Raw genomic sequence first — 17,734 nt, 5'->3', positions numbered from 1 at the left:
ATTTATTTTTACCTGGAAAAGTGATGACTTTCTTATATTCTTGACTTATGTTGAAGGCTTCAGTAAGTTATGAACGCTCACAGACTGGTATTATTCTTGGATCACAGGTTCCTTGTTTAGGAGACATGGTGTTGAACATTTGCTGTATGAAAGGACATTTATTTTAATGTGTGTTGTTTTTGGTCAGATTCACTGTCTAATGCACCACAGAAGAAGAAGCACATTCAAACATCCTCAAAAAGCCTTAAAATAAATGATCATCGTTATGGATCAATGCAATAATTGCCTGGTCTTTAAATTTGTTATAAAAGTTCTTGTTTATGTCTAAGATATTTCAGTCTCTTGGGTAAAAATAGAATAAGAATAATCAAAATTAATTTACTTGAGATGCAAAACAAAGATACAGAGTCCTGTTTTCGGAAAAATTAAGTGAGGTGTGAAAATGTGTTTCTGAGCCCACTGATACCTGCTCTCATTTTATAATACACTCGCTTTATTTTTATCAGTTTCTCAGAAATAAAATTTAATAAAAACTCTTAATTCTCCCTTTTACAAATGAAGAGCTTAAAAAAAAGTCTTGAAGTGTTGAAAGTGAAAAGTCTGTCATCATTTACAAATTGTTCCAAACCTGTATGAGTTTTTTCTTCTGTTGAACACAAAAGAAGATATTTTGAAGAATGTTGGTAACCAAACAGCTGACGGTACCCATTGACTTCCATGGTAGGGGGAAAATACAATGGAAGTCAATGGAGACCAGAAACTGTATGGTTACCAACAGAATTTGCTTTTTTTTTTTTTTTTTGTGAACTATCCCTTTAAATTAATATTGCACATACTGCAAAAACAAACTATCTTCCTCACTATTTTTGTCTTGTTTTTCTTCTCTAGGAAGGAAATTTGGTCCATTTGCTCTGAATTTGTGCTTCTCATCAACTGTGTGGACATTTTAGGAAGTTAAAAGAAACAAAAACACAAGCGATTTTGAATTACTGCAGCAATTTTTCATAAATTAAGTCATACTTGCTTGTCTTTATGTTTGACTAAGCAATGCGTCCAAGACTCATCTGTGTCTTAGCTGGGAGCCAGGGCCAAAAATAATGACTGTGTTTGACTGACCTTGTGCGCTCGACTAACCCACAGTCACTTAGCGCCTAGTCACAAGGAACACAGCTGTTAACCTGCACACCGTTTGTCTTTCTGGAGCCAGACGGGAGAGGAGACGGGTCACTGAATGAGTCACCCACGCTCAATATTTGTCCACTCCACCTGGAGTCCAGCAGATTGAGTTTGACTACAGGAATCAGAAGATCCTGCGTCATGACACGACCATGAGGCCTGATTCAGACATCACACGCTTTAAGTGTTATATGATAATGAAAAAAATGATTACATTAACACACGTCAAAAATCAAAAATAAATTAAGTATGTGAATATACTGTCTGTATATATCATTTATTAATTTTATTACTATTATTATTATTTATTTATTTTTTATTTTATCTATTTTTATTTATGGCATGTAAATGAATGATTTTTTTTTCAGGACAGTTATTTTTAAATACTTCACAAATTATTTTTTTTCTAAAAAAATAAATATTAAATATATTGCATTACAGAAAGGGTGAATTAGATTTTTTTCTGCATTACATTTATGAGCATTTGTGGGGAATTTATTCAATTTTCATGTCAAAATGTGAAAATAATATAAATCAAATTTTATTTTTTTTTTTACAAAAAGTAAAAAAATAATTTCCTTTGATTTTGGCATGAAATATGACCTAACGTTCTCTGATAGGTTTGCAGATGCTGAATGACTTTTGCATATATCTCTTATGCAAAAAAAGTTTGAAAACAGTTTGACTTTTGCATATATCTCTTAGTTATACATTATAAAGAAAGTATCACCCCCTGCCTGAACAGATGCATGCTGGAATGTGAAGTGGCCCCTCAGAGAGAAGTGAGAAACTCTCAGACAAGATTTAAATAAACAGGGACGCAGACGCTGTCTATACCTTCCCATGCAGAGCTCTAAATTATAGTGCAAATATTAGTCAGACTGGAGGAATACTGGCATTTGCAAATACTGAATGTGAGAAAGCCATTAGGAAGAAGAGTCCAAACCATACAGCTATAAAAAAATATATAGGGTCAATATTTTTATAAAAAGTCTCTTCTGTTCATCAAGGCTGCATTTATTTGATTAAAAATACAACAAAAGCTCTAATATTGTGAAATATTATTACAATTAAAAAAAAACTGTTTTCTATTTGGATATATTGTAAAATGTAATTTATTCATGTGATTCAAAGCTGAATTTTCCGCATCATCACTCCATGCTTCAATGTAGGATATCTTCAGAAATTATTACCATTCTTATTTCAAAAATCAGAATTGTTTAGAAATAATAGTCATTTTATTGATTTATTTTGCTTGTAAAATCAGAAGTCACAGAGAATATAATATACACACTTAATGTTTTATTTCATGTGAGCTACATTCACGTGTCAGTTGCGTCACCTTTCTGTCGTTGTGTGGTCTGAAGCGCCCTCTATCGGCCACAGAGTGAAAATGCCACTACATGATTTCAACAGTCTATAAAGATGGCTTATACTGGCTTTAAATACTGATTAAATAACTCCAGTCCACAGATGCAATACTGTGTTAGGATCCACCGACATGAATCCAGAAGGATAAACTCTGTTTCAGCAGATATTAGCTGTATACCTCTCTGAAGTGGTTTTATGAGCTGCCTTTGAGGCCATGTTAATGTTCATTAGCTTTAGCTTAACATAATTCCAAATCCTTCAGCCTCCCTGAACAAAAAAATTATAATAATCATTTCAATCTTTGGTCTAAATAATAATAGTAAAAATAAAATTATTATTTTTTAGGCATTTCAGCTGTCTACCCAGCAAACAAGGAATGTTCTCTCAAAGTTATGGTAAGAAATGCAAAAAAAAAAAACCTTATCTGGTTTTGATGAATGTTCTTAAAACTTGTCTCTAAAGATTTAGAGAACACTTAAAAGTAACGTTTCTCTAATGTTTGCAAAATTCTAAAATGGAATATTCCATTAATGTTCACCTATAACCAAGAAAAATGGATTTAAAAACTGTTTGTAACAGAAGCAACATTCTAAGAACATATTTCTGTTCGCTGGGCACTAGTCAGAGTCTTTCAGATCCATGTGAGCGCTGGCGATAGTTTGCATAAATCTGAGAGCTCAAGTCATCATTTCCAACCTAAAGCAGCTTATTCCTCGGTTGTGGTTCCTTTAAAGGAGAAACACGCAGATATCAGGTCACAGGTTAGTTAAGAAGGGCAGCTTGTTCCAAAAGGTTCACACAGCAGCACAGCTAGAGAGAGAGAGAGAGAGAGAGAGAGACCCTGCTGAAGTGACCCCAAAAAGCTTTAGCTCACTCAGCCTGAATAACAAGGACAATGCATGTTCAAGTCCCATGAAATGGCTTGATGAGCTTGGTTTTCTTTCCTGTGCTGATTTATTTCCTACTGAAACAGGAACTAGGTCTCTTTTTTAAAAGTCTTTAGTTTATGTCCCAGCCCCGCAAAACTACACTTAGTGGACCAAAGCCAAAACTACACTTTAAAAATGAATAAATTCCAGTCACTTCCTACCAAATGTTTGGAGAAGGAAATAAATATGAGCATTAGTGCAATCAAACACACGGACGAATCATCACTTGTAACTTGCTATTGCTGATTACAGAGGCACTTGGATTTAATCTTTTAGGATTGGGGCTGTTTTCAGTCTAGAGCTCATTTTAATAATTTAACTTTAAAAATTTCCAGGTGCATTTATATCAATATTAAGTTGTTATTCATTTCATTAATATTAAAATGCATATATAACCATTTTTTATATATATATTAAATATCACAAAAGACATTTATAATTCAGTTCAGCACTTTTAAATATAACTATTTATTTAAATTTAAGTTCATAATTCTGAGTGTTTCAGAACTTTGCAATACGGCTTCTAAGGTGTTTTTTATGTAGTTGCTAAGGATCAGAATTTATGTCTATTTATATCTATGCAAATCCCAGCAAACAAGATCAATATTTTTGGGCCAATTTCCTCGAGGGAAAAAGTCTGTACATTTTAAATGCATATATTTGCCAAAAGAAATTTAAACTATGTTTTGACCAAACATAAACTTAAATCTGACCCTATTTCCTTTCTTGATATACGTTCCTGTTTGTTTCAAAATACTTGATGCACATTTTTCCTATTTTTTTTATGCCCGTTTTCATAATCTTTCAACAGAATTAAACAACTTGCTCTGCCTCTGAAACGACTTTCCTATTCAGCTGACATCACAAGTCCCTCTTGCTTTGTGACCCCGCCCCTTTATCACATGACTCACACGTTTCCTCACTAAGTTTCAATCAGAAATACATCAGGTTTATAAGTAAACCGAGCTGTCAATGCCATCTCATGGTGACTCTAAGTTGGTCCAGGCTTTCTTTCAGCAGGGGTGTGAGAGAGAAAGAGGGCTTGGAGAAGCTTCTGGTGTTTTCCATGGGAAATACAGTCTCTGCCCCTCGGCCCGGGATTCTCCGTCCTCCGGTGTGAGTCAGCGGGGTTGTGTGGCATCAGTCCCTGTGTAATAAAAAGATTTTCATTACATAGTGCACTCTCATGTCTCGCCCAGGGTCTCAAGCAGGGGCATCTTCATTAGACAAATGTCCCTTTCAAAACGTGTTGATTGATGCTTATAAGCAAGTGCTGGAGCAGAGCCCAGATCAGAGACAAGAAAAGTCGCCGCCAAACATTTAAAAATACCTAATCTGCAATAATTACCGAAGATGAGCATGACGATACGACACTAGGTGCTTCTTTACCTTTGACATGTCCTTGGTATTGCTTTAACAAACCTGAGTGGCTTGCTTTATGTGCTAAAATAATGTAAAGCAATTTAGCCACCCGTGTTATAGTGCCAAGATTGTTCTGGTTTATCAGGGTGATTTATTACTCTAATTTATACGCTCAGCTTGGCTTGGTGTTGAGCACAGCAGATCTGATTGGACATGAGTTTCCTAATCCTAATGCAGCAGTGTGCTGTCTTTCTGGTGATGTGGATGCCGGTGTCCTGACATTTTATCCTACCCTGTCAGATTTTCCTACCCGGGTTTACTGCGCACGCGCACATCAATATCGCGTCCTTAGTCTCATGCTAAACAACGATATTTAATGTATCTGCATTACTGTAAGGGTAGGTTTAGGGTCGGGGTAGGTGTAGACTTTAATAAAAACGCAATCTAATTGGTAGAAACTAATATTTATTGTTGGTTTCCTGTAACTGTATCCCTTCTAGCTACAACCGCGAATATAACACATAATTACTGTATTTGTAGTACTGTAAGGGTATGATTAGGGTTGTGGTAGGTGTAGACATTAATAAATCATAACTTTACAGTAGCATTTTTCGTTGTACCCACTGTTTTAGTGGGAGGTAGGAAAATCTGACAGCGTAGGACAAATCGACAGAACACCGGCTGTTGATTGGAAACACTTTTAATAGCTGCAGAAACTGAGGAGACTGACTGGTTGCACTCTGATTTGGACATAGCACAATTATTCCGTTTTTGCAATAATAAAGTCAGTGCTTTAAGTGGGCCAGTATGCACAGGTACTCAGTACCGCCACTTCCAAATATAGCTCTTGAGCATACCACCACCTCTCCATTCGCCCAGGACGTGCTTTTAGCGTACTGGTATGTTCATTTGGACATCTGTTTTAATAGAGGTTTTAATCCTTTGCCTTCACTGCCGCTTTTCAGAGCGCCCTTCACAATGCATGCTTCCTAATTCTTCCTAATTCGGAGTATGGAGCGTGAATCATTTGAACCAGTTCGTGAGTTCGGAGCGGGATCGCGAATCATTTGAGTCAGTTCGGGAGTTCGGAGCAGCTTCGCGGATCATTTGAATCAGTTCGAGAAATCGCAGCGGGTCCGCGAATCATTTGTGTCAGTTTGGGGATCGCAAATCATTTGAATCAGTTCGGGAGTTCGGAGCTGCTTCGCGGATCATTTGAATCAATTCGAGAGTTCGGAGCGGGTTCGCGAATCATTGAGTCAGTTTGGGGATCGCAAATCATTTGAATCAATTCGGGAGTTCGGAGCGGCTTCGCGGATCGTTTGAATCAATTCGAGAGTTCATAGCGGGATCGCGAATCATTTGAATCAGTTCGGGAGTTCGGAGTGGGATCGCGAATTATTTGAGTCAGTTCGGGAGTTCAAAGCGGATTAGCGAATCATTTGAATAAGTTTGGGGAACGCGAATCATTTGAATCAATTCGGGAGTTCGTAGCGGGTTCGCGAATCATTTGAGTCAGTTTGGGGATCGCGAATTATTTGAAACAGTTCGGGAGTTCGGAGCGTGATTCATTTGAGTCAGTTCGGGAGTTCGGAGCTTGAATGCAGTAATGCAGTAGCTCTTTCTAAGGGTATTTTTTCAAAATCCTTTTGCACATTTTATTTATGTTTAGTAGTTCTTTCTAGCTTAAGCAAATCCACAAACTAATAAAAGGATTTATTATTAAGGTTGCCTGTTAACTGCATAACAGCCCTTCAATATAGTTGTTGTAACCTCAGGGCATGAGGGGAATCATCAAAAAAAAAAAAAAAAGTACCGGCACCTCTTGTGGGCCACTTGAAGCACTGAATAAAGTACTGGGGCTGGGTCAGAAATTTATGTGGGCTTATGGCAAAAATGCCATTAAAATGAACAAAATGCCATACAAATTCAAATTCAAGTGGCAAATTACCACTGTACAATTAAACTAAATATATCATGGCTGTTGTAGTTAAAATGAAATGTGAGAAATTGCAGAATTACATTTGCTGCAGATCTTTACATGCTCACCTTCTAACCAATCACACATCTTTATATTGCGTTTATGAATCCACTGGCCAATCAAATACGTTTCATCAGCGCTAAAAAAGTTTAGTAAAAATATAAAAAATAACAGTAAACCACGAAGTGCAGATATGATGTAAATTAGAAATTAATTTCTCAGCTTCAGTGATTAGAACTGTAGTTTTTCGCATAACATAGATTTTTTTTTTTTCAAATGTTTTTTTTTTCAAATGTTTGTTGCTAAGTCCTTGCATGGTTTTCCGTTTACTTTCGAACCGAATCGCGAATCGATTACGAGTGGAGAGAGCTAAATACAGATGTAAAACTAGAACTAACATGTTTCGTGTTTGGATCACTAAAATCACATTAATCAGTCAGAAACACAAGTCATACACGCGCGGATGCACAGTGAAGCACCGCCTACTCACCTGTCAATCAACCACAGCGCTAAAAATACATTTGAAATTTGCCGGGAACATGTGCAGAGTTAACGGAAAATAACCGTCTGAACAAAACATTAGCATAAGCGCATTAATGTAGGCTACACGGCTCGCTCAAGACTTCAGCATAGTTGATATCAAATCATTTGAATGAATCAATTCACACAGGTAAGACATTAAATACTCTAACCTTACATATTTCACTTGAAACACCTTGTTTGTGCTTTGATTAAAATGTACGTGTATTTGAGCGGCAGATAACGTTATATGTCTCACACGTGATCGGATCATAACGTCAGATGTACACTCTATGATTTAGTATTTCAGTACACTTCAGCGTGATTCTCGTCTAAACGAACGATTCTTGGCATTTTTCCTGTTTGGTTCTTAAATCAGCTTCTAGATATGATCAATAACAGAGGGACATATTTTGATGAATGCCACAGGAAAGACGAATCACAAACATGAGATTTTGGTTGTAACTCCTAGACCTATGACATATATATTATTTTTTTCTTTCTTAGGTTGTATTCTTATTTTCTGATATATTTGGAGTATAGACCTTACATGGGATGAAACAGCTATAAATATATTTTTTCTCAGTGAATATCTGGCCAGCATTTTCCAAACCCTTAGCCAATGTCCATATCATTTCCATCAAACACTTTATAGACATTTCTGGTAACGTTAAACTAATTGACTGACTTTACACGACTTCCAGGAATAAGTCATCTTAACACAATTATTGCATATCTTTTTTCTGAACAATCTAATTTCTATACAGCCTTTTAACCTGATTGCTGCACTATTGTTTATTTTATTTTTGTTACACAATACTATTGTGGTGCAACTTTTTTCTAAATAAATCCGCCCCTAACATTAAAAACTGTAGTAGGTCATTTTACCTGTCGTTCAGACGTTCTCTTCCTGTCTAAGGAGGCGTTTAATTGGTAGCCAGAATAAACTGCAGTGTGAGCAGACTTCATGCCGTCATACTTTAAGATTGCTCCATCCCTCATTTGTCCAAATCGTCTGCCACCCCAGAAAGTTAAAGCCAAAGTCTGAGCTCTTACAAACAGATGTAATTATCCACCTACCCAAAAGTAAAACTGTCTTCTGCGCATTTATTTTTTATGATTGTTCTTAAAATAGCTTTTGCTTGAACAATTCATCAAAGCTGATTTGACTTTATAATAGTTGCAGTTTAACTTTAATGTGTCTGGTCGAGATGAAAATATAATTGCATCTTGTGTTTGAGTATGTCACACACAAGGTCAAACATGAATTTAGGAAGGGATTGTGGGAAAAAAAAGGATTGTGTGAATTCAGGAAGACTTTGTCTCGCATTTCTTGTAAAATTCCTTAGAAAAACCAGACAGAAATGAGTGAAAAGCTGCCATACAGTAAGAGTATTGTATGTAGAGCTAATTCACATTGGGATCGCTGATTTTTGTACACTTTAAAGTTTTGAGAACATAATTTTTTTTGAGAGAAACATAAGAGAAGCAAGATAATAAAAGGGACAGTTCGCCCCAAAAATTAAATTCTGTCATTTTCCTGCCACAAAAGATATTTAAAAAATGTTTTCGTGTTTTTTGTCAATACACTGAAAGTAAATGGGGTCCAATGTTGTTTGGACCCAGATGGTCTTCAAAGCATCTCCCTTTATGTTCCACAGAGGAAAGAAAGTTTTGAAACAACATTTTAAGGTAAACTGTTCCTTTAAGCAGATGTTTCTCCATTTGCTCTCAATTTAATCTCACTGCTGTCTTGAAGAATATAATAAAGAGATCTCCTTTGGAATTTTAATGAAAATCACTTGTAAATAGTACAGTGTTCTCCTTTAGGCAGTTTTACAGCTGATGAAGATATGGTTTTCGAAACCGACACTGAGTAGCCCGAGTGAAGGCACCAAACAGTGGGCGTTCTCTGTGAACACACATCTATGAAAACATCTGCTGTGTTTGGGTGACGCTGTCTGTTATGGACCTACTTCCTGGTTTGTGTTGAGCCCAGCTGTTGTTGCCCTCCTAGCTTGTGGGTGGCCGTCATCCTAAATGATGTCTGAAAATGCCTGTGTTTATTTGACCATCACAAATATTGTACGAGCTTGCCTCATTCGGTCAGGCCTTAAGCCAAGTGGTTTCTAATGAAAACCAGACAGAAGGGTCGGCCTGAAAACGATAAAAAACAATGTTGCAGAGACGCATACCCTCCACTAGAGGACAATGACCCTCGACTGCCAAACCATAACTCCTGCTTTCACATCAGGCAGAAATCAGCTCCTTTTGTTCTCAACCACACAAACACAAAGATCACATCTGCCATTTTAACTTTAACCCCAAAGGAATGTCAGATACGTCAGCGAATAGTGTCAAATTCGAGCTCTCCCAGCTAAATGGCTTAGTTGAACTAGTTGTGCTTTCTAAGCCAGGGGTTTTTGAGAGGAATTGAAGCTCAATGTTTGCATGCTCCGGACATCAAAATCATGTGTCTTATTGAGGGGAGATGTGCTGTTATTTCATTGATCTGAAATATGTTTTTTACCTGATAAAATGGAAAGAGGGATGTGAGTCATATTTCCAAACTCAGCTCAATGGAAAAATATGTCTGCAAAATAAATCTATTACATTGCCTCTTGCGTATTTCACGACACATTCAGAGTGAAATGCCCAACATAGTGGCAATAGAACCACTTTCAGTTATCTTCATAACTAATGAATGTGAATATGGCAACACTTTATGTTGGTTGTTTTATGGTATTGAAATATCCAGTGAATATCACTAAAAATGCATTTACTTTTCTCTTATATCAATGAAAGTGAATCTGGTGATGTTTTATTATGTTGTTTGTTGCACGTAAATTAAATGTTCCATGAGTTGTGTTAAAAATGCATTCGGTTTTGAACAATGTGAATCTGGCAATGTTTTATTATGTTGCACTAAAAGCGCTTTCAGTTTTTCCCAAAACACATGAATGTGAATCTGGCAATGTTGGTCATTATATGTAAATTAAATGCCCAGTGAAGAGCACTGAAAGCATTTTCTGATTTTTTTTTTTTTTTCACTGATGCCAATAAAAATGTAATCTCTCAATATTTTATTAAAAAAAAAAATTCTGGGTAAATTAAATGTCCAGTGAATGGTGCTAAAAGATCGTTAATTTTTCTCTGAAACAGATTAGCATAAATCTGGCAATGCTGTTTTTCTGACTTAAATTAAATGTCAAATGAGCAGCACTAAAAGTGCATTCAGTTTTTCTCCAGAATAAATGTTCGTGAATCTGGCAATGTTTTATTGCATTGTTTAACATTTTATTAAGTTGTACATAAAGTCTATGGAGAGAGAAATGCTGGGTCAATGCATTTGAAAATAAAGTACAAGCTACTCTTAACCTTATACTAAATCTTTACCAAATAGATTTAACAAAAGTAAATGTGCAATTGAAAATGTTTTTTCTTGGTATTTTAGCTTGCATCTACAAGTCTACAAGTTCTTTTGACTTGTTTTTCACTGGACTCATACCTTATACCAGGTGAGCTACTGAGCAAGTTTACTTAGAAAAGACATGCATATAAATCTTATTATTTGATGCAAACATAAAAAAATATAAGTTTACAAAAAGTTTTTTGAGCTCTTATTATACAAGGAATTTGGAACTGCACAAAAATAAGTCTTTAAAGAGGTCATATGACTTTGCTAAAAGGATCATTATTTTGTGTATTTGGTGTTATGCATGCAGTTTAACGTTCAAAAAACTAATTTTTCCACATACTGTAAATTATTGTTGCTCCTCTGTACCCCTCCTTTCTGAAACACGTAGAGCTCATTGTTCTAAAAAAAGCGAGGTGTGCTCTGATTGGCCATCTATCCAGTGCTTTGTGATTGGCCGAATGCCTCAAGCATGTGACGGAAATGTTACACCCCGTCTCCCAGGCCAGAAGCACCAGACTCAGTCAAGCTGCTCTGCTCGTGCACATCCCATCATCAGTTCTCTTTTAGCAGTTCAGACAGTGTACTGTTAGGAGTAACTGAATAACTCACGTTTATAAACCAAATAACTTAAGTTATTTGAGGAGAAGTGTGTACTGGAGACATGAACCACTTCAAAACATTCAGTTCAATCAGAACCATTATCCATTGGGGACATAATTACTGATTACAATGACTTAAACTGGCTTTTTACGCATTGAGTTGCGTATTGTGCCGTGTATACATAAAACCATGTCTGCATTTGTGATAAGAGAAACAACAAGGCAACGTTTCACTGCTCAAAACTCGCGTTTGAATCACCATTGGCAAATTATTAAAATGTAAAAAACGTACTTACAGGCTATGAGTAAGAAGAGCCAGACTGTCATTGCAAGGTTTGAATTGCCCTACTTTATAGAAACAGCCATTATGCCACATTGCATTGTATGTATAGCTATCTTTTTCCAGTGTGGCTGCATGTTCAGGGATGATAACATCATAGAGACTTGTGGGTGGAACTTTTAACGTGCCTCAACAACAACTGAAGAAGAACCGATAGAATCAGTCGTGGATAGATGTTTCATTTATAGAATGTTTATCAAACATTCCTGATTGTATCTCGAAATCCTGTGTGATAAAGCAAGAAAGAGCTGCACGGTTATCCCAAAGTCATGTTCAGCCGCAGATCTGAGATGCGGGAACTGCTTTTCAATCGCACATCGCAGGCCAAACAACAGCCCTTGCCGTAATCTGAGAAATCAAGTGCAGCTTATAGACAAGCTGTTAGTCTGTGGATGGAATACATCTTTCATGACGCATAGTTAGCCTCGTTAACACTGAGTCATTGTGTAGACTGTCTTCATAACAAATGGCTCAGTCTCTATTTCTAAGGAAATGATTCAAGGCCGGCAGACCCCACCATGCCTTTCTTTTCTGGGAAATAATAACTAAGAAAAAACACATGGTCATGGTGTCTGTTGTAATAGAGAGTAAGTGTTTTTTTTCCTGTAAGGCACATGAAAGTGACACATGTTTCAGCACTTTGGGAAAATAAACCCATCGGAAATTGCTCTTTTAAAGCTCAGTCGTCTTAGATGTTTCTTCTGTTATGAATTTAAAACAACTTCTGTTCTAGTTTAAAGCATGTACAAAATTAATGTAAATAGGCGCTCATTAAATGGGTATTGGGAACATTTTATGAGAGATTATCAAATTGAGATCTCCGATGTGAGCACTATCGGAGACATTTTTGAGATCTCTTCTGAAACTCTTTAGTAGACATTGGATTTTTCTTAAGAGGCTGAAAAGCAGATATTTTCATTTGCTCTCTATTTAATCTTTTCTAATCTATGAGAAACAGTTGAGATAATACATAGGCTAAATGTAAATAAATACAATAATGAGATAATACACTACTGTTCCAAAGTTTAGGGTCAGTAAATTTTTTTTTTTTTTTTTTTTTTTTTTTTTAGAAATGATGCGTTAAATTGATCAAAAGTGACAAAAAGGGCATATGTAATGTTAGAAAATATAAAAATCATTTTAAAAAAAATTAAGCTCTACAAAACTATTTTCAACATTGATGATAATCAGAAATGTTTCTCAATCAGCATATTAAAATTATTTCTGAAGAATCATGTGACACTGAAGACTAGAGGAATAATGCTGAAAATCCAGCTTTAAATCAAAGATATAAATTAAAAAAATGTATATATTCACATAGAATACAGCCATTTTAAAGTGCAAAAATAATATTTCACAATATTAATGTTTTTACCATAACATTAATCAAATATATGTGCCCTTGGTGAGCAGAAGAGACTTCTTTCAAAGATATTTTAAAAATCGTACCCCCAAACTTTTGAACGGTAGTGTATAAATAGTGTGTAAATATCTTATAATTTGAGTTTAGATTAATGAACAAACACAAGCACATGCTGACCATCTGTTTAAGGAAGTGTAGTGTCCACTTACCCTGAGTTTCATCACCAAGAAATATTTGGATAAGTTACTCGGTAAGCGATTAAGCATGTGTGCAATGTATCTGTGAGTATGTGTGATGTGTTTGCGTATGTTTTGCTGATGATTTCGGTTTTTGTGAAAGTGAGTTTTGTATCCTTACACTACGGTGGAGGAGAGCGTCTTATGTTTTCCAGGATAGGGAGGCATCCTCATCTTCACCTGTCCGTTCTGAGGGTAAGGTGGAGGCCGTTGGGTTTTATTTGAGTTAGTGCACACTGCTGGAGCTGCAGGGGGTCTGTGGTTGTCCATCTGGCCTTTCCTTGCCGTCCGATGTGGTAGGCAGTTTCCATTGGCTGTCCTTTGAGTCTCTGAGCTCTGTTTCACAACTCGTTTGCCTTTATCCTCAACAGTAACGGATCGTTGCTCAGGAGGGGATAGACTTGTGCAGTTTCTCATCGGTGAAGGACTGTTAATGTGAACTAAATCCACAGTGACAGGGCTGTGAGCGAGAGAGGAATTGGAAGTGGACACGTCCTCTTCACTGTTTGAATTGTGGATCAGTGCCACAACACCAATCCGACTGCTTTTGGTGGCATCTTGGGAGAGTGCATTGGATAGACTTGGTTCGTCTTCACCAAGGTCAATATTAGACGTCAGAATGTCGATCTGTTGGACGACCTTCACAGAAAGAAAAAAATACAAATTCTGTCATTATTTACACACCCCAATGTCATTCTAGACTTTATTTCTCTTGCACTAAAGGAGAAGCTTTAAACCACCTTTTTGCATGACAAATGTTGTCAACCTCCAAAAAGGAGTCATGTACTACTTTTTGAAAATGGTTCACTGAAATTATTTATTTTTTGACGCTGAATTCTCATACTCGAAAATGATGGATCAAAATGTGTCATACCATGTTCAGTTCCAATTGTTTTTGCGATCATAATGAGTTAACCAAAACTAAATGAAGCTCTTTTGTAAACTGAAACTAAACTAAGATATGTTTTCATGCTTTCATCCAAAAATCATTCAGATTATGAAGTATTATTATAATACTCGAAACCTTAAGAAACCCCTTTTCTTTAAACATGAAGATAAGATTTTCAGCAAGTAATGAGTGAGATTTGAATGAATGGGAAAAAAAAAGCAGCTTGAATATTCTGAAGAACATTTTTGTGTTCCACAAGAAAAGAAAGTTTACTGTTAACTGTGTAGTCTTTACTAGCAGTACAACTTGATTAAAAATATTGGCCTAATGACTGCTTTCCCAGACACTTCTAAAGCTGCCTGTCATTAATCAACAATAGTCCCGCCCCTAAACTCTCGTCATTGGCTGAGTCAGAAGTTGACATGTCAAGCCACTCCTATCAATGTTTCAAAAGCATCACAGTGTTTCAAACTACCAATGACTCTTAGTCCGAACATTAAATTGACCCACCAAAAGCTATTTGAGCACTGAAAAGTTTTTTCTAAACACATCTTCACAGGTCATCTTCAGGTTAATATAACATAAAAATAATTTTTTTGGCATCCTTCACTGTGATGCATTATTCTACCGACTTTATTTCCTGCTGCAGTCCTTTACATCTAATGGCAGTCTTGATGCATCCATTGAAACGTATAATAATATAAATAATTTAATAATGTCTTACGTCCTGCACAGTCCATTATTGCTAATGTCAGTCTGCACATATTGAGCTATCTTTAGGTATTGATTTTAAGATTCTGTTCTCTTATAACAATGCTTTATGATGGACTCGAGGACCAGTCCCTTTCCTTCCAGAAAATACAATATTCCTCTTCAGAATAAAGCTTCCAATGGAATATTTCCAGCCATGAATATAACTGACAGTGTGTTCCTGGCAGATGTGTATTTTGGTCTCTGAAGGCTTTCAGATTATGTTTTCAGAATAGATTCATCACAAAGATGTTTGCTCAGAACACACAGATATTATATTTCCACTGGCTAAACAGAATCAAGTTTTGATCTTATCCAGTCTCTGTGCTTATTAAAATCCCATCTCAAATATGCCGAACCCAAAATCAGTGACAAATCTCATTATATGAATGTTTACTATATATGAATGCATGAAGAGAAGAAGTAGTCTGTCACTCACAGTGTTTCACTTGGACATTTTTCAATCCAAACCAGTATGAATTCTGAGAAATATCTCAGTTTTTTGTACTGTATATGATCAATGTTGTTTGGATACCAACTTTCCTCAAAAGGACTTCTTTTATATTCCATAGAAGAAACAAAGTCATACAGGTTTGGAATGACACGAGGGTAAGTTAATGATAGATATTTTATATATTATTTTAAATGTATTTATTGATACTTCATTCAATATCTTTAAGATAAGTAGGTCAATGTGTGATTGTTCTAACCACATTTAATATATGATGACAGACGTTTCATTTTTGATTGAACTGTCCTTTTAAGAAAAGTAATAAAATTGTATATATTAATTTTTTTCTTGTATTCATGAGTAAATGACTGAATTTTTTGGGTGAACTATTCCTATTTATTCCTAAAATAGTAAAAACGTCTGTGCTTTCTTCGTGCATTCATGAGTAGGCCTAAATGATGACCATATTTTCATTTTTGGGTGAACTATCCCTTTAAGGAAACAACAGTCAAATTTCAGTCAAGTTTGTTATGCATCTGGCTGGACTGTCCCTTTAAAACTTTCAAGACTGCAACATCACTCCCTCTATTTATTATTCTATCCTCACCTCTTTCATCTCCAACTGGACCTGTTTGAGACCACCCAGCACTTCCTCGAGCTCGGTGACCACTTGTTTGATCTGTTCCCGTACTGTTCCCTGGCTCTTCCTCTGCTTGCCATGTTTCTCCAGACCCTCGTCCCCCCGAGACGTCCTTACGTCCTCCCGCTGCGGTCCATTCACCTGCAGTCTGTTCCCGAGTGCCTTGGACCGGCCCAGCTTGCTCGAGGGCACCTCAGTTGGGAAAAAACCTGGCTGATTGTAGTTCGGCCCATTACAGTGTGATTGTCTTCCAGTCTCGGGTCGCTCCTCGTGATGCCGGAATGACACCCGTCTCCTCTCGCAATGTCCGTTATATTCCGGCTGATGAATGTTGTCCCTTTCCTGAACGTAGGATGAGTAGCACCGGTGACCTCTGACCTTCAAAACATGGTCACCGTTGAAGGGATGCAACAGCTCTGGGTAATACCACCGCTGGACGCATCCACACTCCCGCCGGATCTCCCGAACGCAAGCCGAGTCCCACCTGTAGCACGGATGTCGGATCTCGTCGGAGTAAACCAGTGATGCTCCAGTCCTCTCCGCTCGCTCCATCCCCAACTCCTTTGGGAACGGGGCTACTCCGGACTCCATACGCAGACATGATCCGTCTGCGGGGCCCGGTGTGCGTCGCAAGCAAAGTTGGCAGTAAGGCGTTGGGAATCTCAAATTCTCCGAGTGCATTCCAGCCTGAAAGGCGACTTAGAAAGCAACGGGTTCTCTCTCTCCACCCAGGCCATCCACAGCGTCTGTTTTTCTCATCTGCGTCTCCTCTCGTTCACTGCGTTTGACTCTCTCTCTCTCTCTCTCTCTCTCTCCCTCTCTAACTTTTCACTCACCTCCCCCTTCCTTCCTTCCTTCCTTCCTTCCTTCCTTCCTCCTTTTTCTAACTTACTCTTTTTTTTCCCCCCACTTTTCCCTCTCGTTGCTCTTTCTCCAACGGTGGGCCTCTTTTCTTTCCCTCCCGCCTTTTTTTTCTCCAACTCAGAAGTCTTACTTCAGCGTTTCACCTCTTTCTTTACCTCCCCACTGCGTAAAAATTCCCCAGCTCAACCATTCCCAAACTCCAAACACTTCCTTCCTACACCTTCCCTGTCTCTCTCTCTCTCTCTCTCTCTCTCTCTCTCTCTCTCTCTCTCTCCCGGGGTTGGGGCTCGTAAAGCGTTGACAGACGCAGCGGCTCCCGATCTTTCCCTCAGATCTTGCCACTCTGCAATTAAACACAGCCAGGATTCCACGCCGCCTGAGACGGGGTGGAGAGAGAGAGAGCGAGAGAGAGAGAGACAGGAGGAGGTGGGGTTTTGGACGTTGCTGAAGCAGACAGGATCTAACAGGAGCCAGATACTGAGAGAGAGAGAGTTGGGGAGGGGAATGAGAAAGAAAGAGACAGACGCTCGGCCCCAGAAAAGGGGATTTTCGACATAACTCGATTCCCATAAGTCCACGTGAGTTGAAGAAATGAGTGCGTGTTTACCGTCCCGTTTGTTTATGCGAGTCAGCTGAGATACTGCCACTGTTTGTTATGTTTCACGTCTCGTGACACATTAAATGAACAACACACCGCATGCTGTTTATAGAGCGCTCGAATTTCACAAAATTACACTCGTTTAATTAGAGGTAAACACTTTCGGTTTAAGTTTTCCACTGGAAAGAGGAACCGCAGATGACACCTCCTTTATTATGCTCGTTCTCACAGGGAGAGAGGAGTTTGGT

The 17,734-nt window shown here is 37.5% G+C and overlaps 1 protein-coding gene across 1 annotated transcript; it reads right to left on the bottom strand.

Moving 5' to 3' along the window:
- Nucleotides 1–2,461: 2,461 nt before the first annotated feature.
- Nucleotides 2,462–16,837, bottom strand: LOC113045253 (uncharacterized). Its single transcript, XM_026205497.1, has 3 exons — nt 15,992–16,837; nt 13,416–13,933; nt 2,462–4,623 (listed from the first exon to the last, which is right to left on the bottom strand). Exons 1-3 carry the CDS (start codon nt 16,703–16,705, stop codon nt 4,617–4,619), a joined length of 1,239 nt encoding a protein of 412 aa, XP_026061282.1. The 5' UTR covers nt 16,706–16,837; the 3' UTR covers nt 2,462–4,616.
- Nucleotides 16,838–17,734: the final 897 nt, after the last annotated feature.

Source organism: Carassius auratus, chromosome 27, assembly GCF_003368295.1.
Source record: "Carassius auratus strain Wakin chromosome 27, ASM336829v1, whole genome shotgun sequence".
NCBI lineage: Eukaryota > Metazoa > Chordata > Actinopteri > Cypriniformes > Cyprinidae > Carassius > Carassius auratus.
The sequence above is the reverse complement of the archived record's forward strand: the minus strand, read 5'-3'. Positions and strand labels throughout refer to the sequence as shown.

Excerpts from the sequence above, each read along its gene's own strand:
- LOC113045253 (XM_026205497.1), bottom strand. The coding sequence starts at position 16,705 with ATGCACTCGGAGAATTTGAGATTCCCAACGCCTTACTGCCAACTTTGC. Across the intron at positions 13,934-15,991 it reads TCCAGTTGGAGATGAAAGAG|GTCGTCCAACAGATCGACAT; the intron begins GTGAGGATAGAA and ends CTTTCTGTGAAG.